The 11,063-nt window shown below is 38.6% G+C and overlaps 1 protein-coding gene across 1 annotated transcript in view; it reads left to right on the top strand.

Moving 5' to 3' along the window:
- The window catches only part of Slc13a1 (solute carrier family 13 member 1), a 77,879-nt gene extending 75,201 nt beyond the window's left edge, over window positions 1-2,678 (top strand). The window contains 1 exon segment of the mRNA NM_031651.2: window positions 1,433-2,678. Within this exon segment, the coding sequence (NP_113839.1) occupies window positions 1,433-1,570 (138 nt within the window). The 3' untranslated portion in view covers window positions 1,571-2,678.
- Window positions 2,679-11,063: the final 8,385 nt, after the last annotated feature.

Raw genomic sequence — 11,063 nt, 5'->3', positions numbered from 1 at the left:
TTCTATCGCAAGTATTTATAAAACATTTGCGTCGTTAACACGTTGCCCAGTGCCTAAGGCAAGATTATCTCTCTTTTTTATTCTATCACCTGCTTTTGGGGGGTCTCTGTGAGAAACAGAGGCAAATTTAAGTGATAGAACACACATTTTATCTCCACATACAAAAATAGTAGCTGAGAACTAGTTTAAGAACATTCTAGTCTTCACCCAATCTCCATCACCAATTTCCAAGCCAACCCAAAGAAGGATATAGTCAAAGTCAATTCCATGTTTGTTACATAAATGAAATTATAAGGACAGTTCTTGATCCTTCCTCCCACCCGATTGCCATCCCTGCATCCTAGAAAAAAAAAACTTCTGGAAATATTTCTGTGTAAAAGGCACAAAACAACTCATTGGAAAATAGAATATATTTAACATAAAATATAACATATATGTACATGTGTGTGTGTGTGTATGTGTGTGTGGTGGGGTAAGTAAAAACAGACTTATGGAATAGATGAATGGCTTGAGTGGACAGAGAAAAGAGTATCCATGGTAGTCATGCTAAATATTTCCCCTTTGCTTTCAAAGGCCATGCTTCAGTACAGAGAGTTCAGAAGTATCCAAACATTCTCTGGGAGCGGACAAACAATTACTAGTTCAGGCTTTGCAGGCCATAGATTCTGTCACAAATACCCTCACAAATACCCTCATCCACCATTTTATTTTAAAAAAAAACAGCCAAGGATACTATATAAACAAATGAGAAAGTTTGAGGTCTGAGTCTAAACATCGGTAGAGCAAAAGCAGATTAAGATCAGAAGCTAACTTCTTTTTTTTTTTTTTTTTTTTTTTGGTTCTTTTTTTCAGAGCTGGGGACCGAACCCAGGGCCTTGCGCTTCCTAGGCAAGCGCTCTACCACTGAGCTAAATCCCCAACCCCCAGAAGCTAACTTCTAATATGTCAAAAAAAAAAACAATTTTGAGATTGTTCAATGGACAGTAGAATTACTATGTAAGAATTTTGAAAATAGGATCACTGAGGCAGAGGAATAGAAGTGACAATATAAACTTTCAATTAAAGAGTACTTGCGTGGGAAACCAGAAATGCTAAGTGACCCCATAGAACCCAGGTATCACATGGCATTCTAAATATTGTCCTTTGAGAAATAAGATCATCCGGCTTCTAACTGCTTCTACCCTTCTAAGGATAGACTGACTTCCATATATTCCAGAAAGAAGCCTCTCTGATGTTGTCAAGTGATAGAAATAGATTCTCGTTTGATCGTAGAGTCATTGATATTAGAAGATATTCTTAGTTAGATGATAATCACAGTCTACAACAGGTCATTGAGGGGGCATGTGAGTCGGGTTTATGCTTTGTCTGATTCTGAAACCTTTGTAGGATTTCTCCCTGGGAGACTGACGTTTATGCTTTTTTACCGTCCTAGGTTAAAGCTGGACTCGGAGTAAACATTTTGGGTGTTGCTGTGGTGATGCTGGGCATGTTCACCTGGATCGAACCTATGTTTAACCTCCACGAATATCCCTCCTGGGCTCCTGACATTGTTAATCAGACCATGCCATGACACACACACAAGAGCTACCAGTTTGCGGTGGCTTCAGGACTCGCTAAGAATGACTGTACGGTACAGCCGGATTGGACTGGCACACGCGAATCTTCGATGCAGCTATTCCAATTGCAGAGCGTGCCCCACACATGCCCCTGTCAACCTCATAAGACAGAGTTCATATCTTTTGAAATACAATCAACGTGCATCTACCCGCCTTCGTCCAAAAATCAAGGTTGAGACGGCATCGGCAGACCAGCTACATGCTCTTTGTCCATTATAATGACACTTAAGGACCTTCAAAAAAGTTAGGCCATCCGTCCGTCGCATCTTAAATTCGGAGTTCATTGGGACATTTCAAACATCAATTCACTATTTGAAATTTTTTTTATGAAACTAAAGGCAGAAAATAAAGTGTGAAAGTAAACGAGACACATGGATAAATCATTTCCACAGTGTTTATCTAGGGAATTCGCTAAACCATCAAGCTAAGGTTACTTGGTGTAATGTATAGAGAAGTGTGTATTTATTTATTGAAAAGTCTAACTGCACTGTTACTAAAGTACAGACAGGACAAGTTTAAATTACAATAGTTACAAGTTCCAAAATTTATGAATCTGTTTGATAGTAAGAAATTTATAATGATTAATTTCTACTTGTTCAAATAAACAGGCTAGTATTTATGCTTCTATGGGTTCTGTACCGAGCAATGCATTTTGAGTAGCTATGAATAAATAAATTATGATTTGCAGTATTTTTTACAGTACAGTTAGAAAAGCTATGCATTAAAGCTATTAACACATGGTCGTAATGTATAACTTTTGCATCTGTCAGAACTGAATCACAATCCTTCAGGAGGGAATCTTTCCTTTACTCTAAAATAGGAAAAAAATAAATAAACCCTCTGGGTTTACAAATTTGGAAGAGCATATCCAGAAGTGTGTTAATTGCTATCTAGTACTATGGGAATGGGAACCTGTAACAATTCTGTTGTAGACACCGACGCTTGGGTTCGCAGATGTCCAGGAAGTGGCTATGGCAGGATAAAATCATAAAACACTCAAAAGCTCTTCTTTATATCATTCCTGTCACTTTATTCTAATTAAATTCATTTTTATTTTAAAAAGTGTTTGTTTTTTAAAACAATAAGGACAAGACATAATTTAAAAAACATTACTGTACTCAGAGGAAAAGAAGTCACAGAATTCCATTGTATCAATACTGAACTGAGATAAATGTAAAATATACAATGAAAATTATAATAGCTCATTTGACAACTGAGAAAAACTATTTATGATCATAGGAAAAAGGAAGCTGATCTCTGGGCAGACAGACAGACATACAGGAAAAAGAGAAAGATCCTTGGCATCCCAAAGTTGGACTAACAAAAATGAAATGAACAAAATCCAAATAATCTTATAAAAATATTAAGATGTTAGAGCATAAAACTTTCATGCTAACATGACATGGAGGACAGAAATATGACTATGCTTTTTTATTCTTATAAGCATATTCCTCAATGTTTAAGACCTAGTTTGGAATTTTTTGATATTATTTATCAAATAGTATTTGATATTATTTGGAAATAAATATTATTTATACAATTATTCTTCAAATTAAGTATCAAGAAAGTTTTAAGAACATGTTATATCTGTTTTGCTAAGTTTTAAATTATATTTTTATTATTTAAAACAATTTTTAAATTTAAATATATTTTGATCGAGCTGTTTCCTGCCCTCAAATCTTTCCAGATCCTCTCTCCTGCCTACTCACCCAAACTTTAAGTTCTTTCTCAAGAAATAAACAAAAATTAAATACAACAAAAGCCCCCCTACCCAAACTAAGAAAAGGAAATATAATACAGCCAAAAAAGAAAAACAAAAACAAAGAAACAAACAAAAAATTACCAAACTGTATCCAAACAAAACATTTAAAAGAAACTGTGACATCGATAATATGTTGGTCAACTCTTCCTGAACATGAGGCCTGCCCTGGAGTGGTTGATAGACCCAGATATACCCATTGTCACTTCATTGGAGAAAACTAATTTTCCCTCTTCCAACGGGTATAAATGGCAGGTTAGTTGTTAATCTTAGCCCCAGTGGCTATGTTTTCATTCATTCATTTGTTCATTCATTCATTCATTCATTTGGATTTCGCTTGAAATATAACAAAGATACAAAAATCAAAGACCCACACTTCTGCACACTCAGGAATCCATAAATACACTAAACTGGAAAACAGTTTATATACAGAGGACCTGGTGTAGACCTGAGCAAGCCCTGTGCATGCTGCTTCAGACTATGCACGGTCGTATAGCTTTAATCTTGATGATTCAAAGGGTCTTCTTTTCTTGGTGTCCTGTATTCCCTCTGGCACTGAACTCTTTCTGTTTCTTCTCTCAGGGAGTGCCCCGAGCTCTGAGGGGAAGGAATTGATAAGGACGTCGCTTAGGGCTGAATATCTGCATAATGTCTGGCTGTGAGTCTCTATATTTTTTCCCATCTGCTGCAGGAGGAAGATTCTCTGATGATGTCTGAGCATGACACTGATCTATGAGTCCAGCAGAGTGTCATTAGGAGTCATTTTGTCACCACTTTTTGTTTCTTGTTTTTAGAACAGTAGTATTTATTTGTTTTTATCCTGTGTCCCTGCGAGTATCAAGTTCTTGGTCACTCCAGCAGTTGTCCGATTTTCTTCTAAAATAATGTACAATGAATTGTCTATCTTAATTACCTGTGGTTAGTAATCAATGAAAAATTAATCATCTTTTCAAGTAAAAACTTGTTCTTTTAAATCTTAAAATATATGACTCCAGCCACATATGTAGCATTGTCTGGCATCAATAAGAGGAGAAGCCCTTGGTCCTGTGAAGGCTCATTTCCCCAGTGCAGGGGAATGCCAGAGTGTTGTGGTGGGAGTGGGTGGACGGGAGGGGAAGCATCCTCACGAAGCAGGGGGAGGGGGAAACCAGGAAAGTGGATAACATTTGAAATGTAGATACATAAAACATGCAATAAAAATATGCTAAAACTATAGTACTGCTGATTTATGAAAATCACCTATGTTCATTTAACTTATTCATTCCTTTATTCTTCTTTCTATTGTATGTTCTATTCTTATTTATGATCTGGAATATTGACTAAGTTGTCCTCACTTCTAGCCATTTAGTTTATCACAGCCAAATTATATTATATGATATGTACGTTTTTATTATGAAAAACCTAAAATGACTTTTCAGATAACCAAGAACATGTCGGCCTCAAGAAAATGATATCACTGTTTCTGCTTGAATAATTCTAACGTATTACTTCCAGCAGCTGCCAACTGAGTACAAGAACAGTAACACTTAGCCTGAAATTGTTTAATTGAGCCATCTTGTTTCCTTGCCACATCTTTATGTTTAGCTGATGTATCAGAACTGACTGATTCATTTCACATTAATCCCTTTTACATCAAGGCCCTCAAGGGTTTGTTTTTTTTTTTTTTTTTTAATCTGAGAAGTGCATGCCATCTGTGAAATTTCTAAAAGACACTCCTAAACACATGATCAAACACCTTTGTCCTCCCACTCTGTAGAGGATAGTAGTTTTGCTATTATCTTGAGCATTACTTAAAGGTTACGAAGAAACTTTAAATCCCAGTATCTTACTTATGATGAGAGTTCATCCAGATAACAGCAGTCATACTAACTACCCTTTCCCTGTTCAGACAGACACTGTGAAGGCTTCGCTGGCACATGTGTGTTTCATTTGTCCCAACTGCTACTGTACACTGCTGTATCTCTAGGGTCTGATTTCTCTCTAATGTGTGTGTTGTCTTCCCCTACTTGGTCTCCATGTCTGGCTTTTCAGCCGTGGAAGTGGAGAAATTGACTTTCAACAAATGCTATTAATTAACACTATTGCATCCAGATGACAAAACAGTATCATGTCATGATGCTTGTGTCTTGACATGCTTTCAGTATGCAAAATGTTGTTGCATATATTTCAGTATCTCTGCCACTGCTAAGCATTTGGAAAGAACCTTGGTGAGATTGGGTCAAAGAGAAGAAAGTACACGACGATGGAGTGCTTGGCCCTATATGAGACATTATATCACACTCCTTTACTCCAAGCTCAGGGGACATCACTGAAGAGAGGGTAGAAAGAGTGTAAGAAACAGCGATTTTAGAAGAGTTCTGTTGACTAGATCAAGCCATTCAATTTTTCAACATCTTTCTGCTAGACCCTACCCCTAGCTGAAGATGTATTAACAGTTGATGGTCTCTCAGGGAGGCAGAGTTGGTTTTCTTCAGCAGTGTTATCCATGGTAGATTGCCCATGCTCTAGAGGATCCCACACACATTCAAATAGAACAGCACTAATTTGGACTTAGTGAATTGAAGAGAAGAAGAAGAAAAAGAAGGAGAAGGAGAAGAAGGAGAAGGAGAAGGAGAAGGAGAAGGAGAAGGAGAAGGAGAAGGAGAAGGAGAAGGAGAAGAAGAAGAAGAAGAAGAAGAAGAGGAGGAGGAGGAGGAGGAGGAGGAGGAGGAGGAGGAGGAGGAGGAGGACGACGAGGACGAGGAGGAGGAGGAAGAGGAAGAGGAGGAGGACAAGGAGGAGGAGGAGGAAGAGGAGGAGGAGGAGGAGGAGGGGGAGGAGGAAGAGGAGGAGGGGGAGGAGGGGGAGGAGGAAGAGGAGGAGGGAGAAAGATGAGAATAGAAGAAAAGGAAGAGAAGAGGGTAGGGAAGGTGCCAGAGCAGGGGAAGAAGGGAGATGAATTTGGAAGCAGAATATGAGTAGTGGGATAATGGCTGGTTATGATAAAAAATATATTTTATTTATATATGAATTTCTTTTTTTTTTCTTTTCTTTTTTTTTTTATTAACTTGAGTATTTCTTATATACATTTCGAGTGTTATTCCCTTTCCCGGTTTCCGGGCAAACATCCCCCTCCCCCCTCCCCTTCCTTATGGGTGTTCCCCTCCCAACCCTCCCCCCATTGCCGCCCTCCCCCCATAGACTAGTTCACTGGGGGTTCAGTCTTAGCAGGACCCAGGGCTTCCCCTTCCACTGGTGCTCTTACTAGGATATTCATTGCTACCTATGGGGTCAGAGTCCAGGGTCAGTCCATGTATAGTCTTTAGGTAGTGGCTTAGTCCCTGGAAGCTCTGGTTGCTTGGCATTGTTGTACTTTTGGGGTCTCGAGCCCCTTCAAGCTCTTCCAGTTCTTTCTCTGATTCCTTCAATAGGGGACCTATTCTCAGTTCAGTGGTTTGCTGCTGGCATTCGCCTCTATATTTGCTGTATTCTGGCTGTGTCTCTCAGGAGCGATCTACATCCGGCTCCTGTCGGTCTGCACTTCTTTGCTTCATCCATCTTGTCTAATTGGGTGGCTGTATATGTATGGGCCACATGTGGGGCAGGCTCTGAATGGGTGTTCCTTCAGTCTCTGTTTTAATCTTTGCCTCTCCCTTCCCTGCCAAGGGTATTCTTTTTCCTCATTTAAAGAAGGAGTGAAGCATTCACATTTTGATCATCCGTCTTGAGTTTCATTTGTTCTAGGGATCTAGGGTAATTCAAGCATTTGGGCTAATAGCCACTTATCAATGAGTGCATACCATGTATGTCTTTCTGTGATTGGGTTAGCTCACTCAGGATGATATTTTCCAGTTCCAACCATTTGCCTACGAATTTCATAAACTCGTTGTTTTTGATAGCTGAGTAATATTCCATTGTGTAGATGTACCACATTTTCTGTATCCATTCCTCTGTTGAAGGGCATCTGGGTTCTTTCCAGCTTCTGGCTATTATAAATAAGGCTGCGATGAACATAGTGGAGCACGTGTCTCTTTTATATGTTGAGGCATCTTTTGGGTATATGCCCAAGAGAGGTATAGCTGGATCATCAGGCAGTTCAATGTCCAATTTTCTGAGGAACCTCCAGACTGATTTCCAGAATGGTTTTACCAGTCTGCAATCCCACCAACAATGGAGGAGTGTTCCTCTTTCTCCACATCCTCGCCAGCATCTGCTGTCACCTGAGTTTTTGATCTTAGCCAATCGCACTGGTGTGAGGTGAAATCTCAGGGTTGTTTTGATTTGCATTTCCCTTATGACTAAAGATGTTGAACATTTCTTTAGGTGTTTCTCAGCCATTCGGCATTCCTCAGCTGTGAATTCTTTGTTTAGCTCTGAACCCCATTTTTTAATAGGGTTATTTGTTTCCCTGCGGTCTAACTTCTTGAGTTCTTTGTATATTTTGGAAATAAGGCCTCTATCTGTTGTAGGATTGGTAAAGATCTTTTCCCAATCTGTTGGTTGCCGTTTTGTCCTAACCACAGTGTCCTTTGCCTTACAGAAGCTTTGCAGTTTTATGAGATCCCATTTGTCGATTCTTGATCTTAGAGCATAAGCCATTGGTGTTTTGTTCAGGAAATTTTTTCCAGTGCCCATGTGTTCGAGATGCTTCCCTAGTTTTTCTTCTATTAGTTTGAGTGTGTCTGGTTTGATGTGGAGGTCCTTGATCCACTTGGACTTAAGCTTTGTACAGGGTGATAAGCATGGATCGATCTGCATTCTTCTACATGTTGACCTCCAGTTGAACCAGCACCATTTGCTGAAAATGCTATCTTTTTTCCATTGCATGGTTTTGGCTCCTTTGTCAAAAATCAAGTGACCATAGGTGTGTGGGTTCATTTCTGGGTCTTCAATTCTATTCCATTGATCTATCTGTCTGTCTCTGTACCAATACCATGCAGTTTTTATCACTATTGCTGTGTAATACTGCTTGAGTTCAGGGATAGTGATTCCCCCTGAAGTCCTTTTATTGTTGAGGATAGCTTTAGCTATCCTGGGTTTTTTGTTATTCCAGATGAATTTGCAAATTGTTCTGTCTAACTCTTTGAAGAATTGGATTGGTATTTTGATGGGGATTGCATTGAATCTGTAGATTGCTTTTGGTAAAATGGCCATTTTTACCATATTAATCCTGCCAATCCATGAGCATGGGAGATCTTTCCATCTTCTGAGGTCTTCTTCAATTTCTTTCCTCAGTGTCTTGAAGTTCTTATTGTACAGATCTTTTACTTGCTTGGTTAAAGTCACACCGAGGTACTTTATATTATTTGGGTCTATTATGAAGGGTGTCGTTTCCCTAATTTCTTTCTCGGCTTGTTTCTCTTTTGTATAGAGGAAGGCAACTGATTTATTTGAGTTAATTTTATACCCAGCCACTTTGCTGAAGTTGTTTATCAGCTTTAGTAGTTCTCTGGTGGAACTTTTGGGATCACTTAAATATACTATCATGTCATCTGCAAATAGTGATATTTTGACCTCTTCTTTTCCGATCTGTATCCCTTTGATCTCCTTTTGTTGTCTGATTGCTCTGGCTAGAACTTCAAGAACTATATTGAATAAGTAGGGAGAGAGTGGGCAGCCTTGTCTAGTCCCTGATTTTAGTGGGATTGCTTCAAGTTTCTCTCCATTTAGTTTAATGTTAGCAACTGGTTTGCTGTATATGGCTTTTACTATGTTTAGGTATGGGCCTTGAATTCCTATTCTTTCCAGGACTTTTATCATGAAGGGGTGTTGAATTTTGTCAAATGCTTTCTCAGCAACTAATGAAATGATCATGTGGTTCTGTTCTTTCAGTTTGTTTATATAATGGATCACGTTGATGGTTTTCCGTATATTAAACCATCCCTGCATGCCTGGGATGAAGCCTACTTGATCATGGTGGATGATTGTTTTGATGTGCTCTTGAATTCGGTTTGCCAGAATTTTATTGAGTATTTTTGCGTCGATATTCATAAGGGAAATTGGTCTGAAGTTCTCTTTCTTTGTTGTGTCTTTGTGTGGTTTAGGTATAAGAGTAATTGTGGCTTCATAGAAGGAATTCGGTAGGGCTCCATCTGTTTCAATTTTGTGGAATAGTTTGGATAATATTGGTATGAGGTCTTCTATGAAGGTCTGATAGAATTCTGCACTAAACCCGTCTGGACCTGGGCTCTTTTTGGTTGGGAGACCTTTAATGACTGCTTCTATTTCCTTAGGAGTTATGGGGTTGTTTAACTGGTTTATCTGTTCCTGATTTAACTTCGATACCTGGTATCTGTCTAGGAAATTGTCCATTTCCTGAAGATTTTCAAATTTTGTTGAATATAGGTTTTTATAGTAAGATCTGATGATTTTTTGAATTTCCTCCGAATCTGTAGTTATGTCTCCCTTTTCATTTCTGATTTTGTTAATTTGGACACACTCTCTGTGTCCTCTCGTTAGTCTGGCTAAGGGTTTATCTATCTTGTTGATTTTCTCAAAGAACCAACTTTTCCTTCTGTTGATTCTTTCTATGGTCCTTTTTGTTTCTACTTGGTTGATTTCAGCTCTGAGTTTGATTATTTCCTGCCTTCTACTCCTCCTGGGTGTATTTGCTTCTTTTTGTTCTAGAGCTTTTAGGTGTGCTGTCAAGCTGCTGACATATGCTCTTTCCTGTTTCTTTCTGCAGGCACTCAGCGCTATGAGTTTTCCTCTTAGCACAGCTTTCATTGTGTCCCATAAGTTTGAGTATGTTGTATCTTCATTTTCATTAAATTCTAAAAAGTTTTTAATTTCTTTCTTTATTTCTTCCTTGACCAGGTTATCATTGAGTAGAGCATTGTTCAATTTCCACGTATATGTGGGCATTCTTCCCTTATTGTTATTGAAGACCAGTTTTAGGCCGTGGTGGTCCGATAGCACGCATGGGATTATTTCTATCTTTCTGTACCTGTTGAGGCCCGTTTTTTGACCAATTATATGGTCAATTTTGGAGAAAGTACCATGAGGAGCTGAGAAGAAGGTATATCCTTTTGCTTTAGGATAGAATGTTCTATAAATATCCGTTAAGTCCATTTGGCTCATGACTTCTCTTAGTCTGTCTACATCACTGTTTAATTTCTGTTTCCATGATCTGTCCATTGATGAGAGTGGGGTGTTGAAATCTCCCACTATTATTGTGTGAGGTGCAATGTGTGTTTTGAGCTTTAGTAAGGTTTCTTTTACATATGTAGGTGCCCTTGTATTTGGGGCATAGATATTTAGGATTGAGAGTTCATCTTGGTTGATTTTTCCTTTGATGAATATGAAGTGTCCTTCCTTATCTTTTTTGATGACTTTTAGTTGGAAATTGATTTTATTTGATATTAGAATGGCTATTCCAGCTTGCTTCTTCTGACCATTTGCTTGGAAAATTGTTTTCCAGCCTTTCACTCTGAGGTAGTGTCTGTCTTTGTCTCTGAGGTGTGTTTCCTGTAGGCAGCAGAATGCAGGGTCCTCGTTGCGTATCCAGTTTGTTAATCTATGTCTTTTTATTGGGGAGTTGAGGCCATTGATATTGAGAGATATTAAGGAATAGTGATTATTGCTTCCCGTTATATTCATATTTGATGTGAGGTTATGTTTGTGTGCTTTCATTCTCTTTGTTTTGTTGCCAAGACGATTAGTTTCTTGCTTCTTCTAGGGTATAGCTTGCCTCCTTATGTTGGGCTTTA

This window comes from Rattus norvegicus, chromosome 4 (genome assembly GCF_021556685.1).
Source record: "Rattus norvegicus strain SHRSP/BbbUtx chromosome 4, alternate assembly SHRSP_T2T, whole genome shotgun sequence".
NCBI lineage: Eukaryota > Metazoa > Chordata > Mammalia > Rodentia > Muridae > Rattus > Rattus norvegicus.
This window is presented reverse-complemented; position numbering and strand designations above follow the sequence as displayed.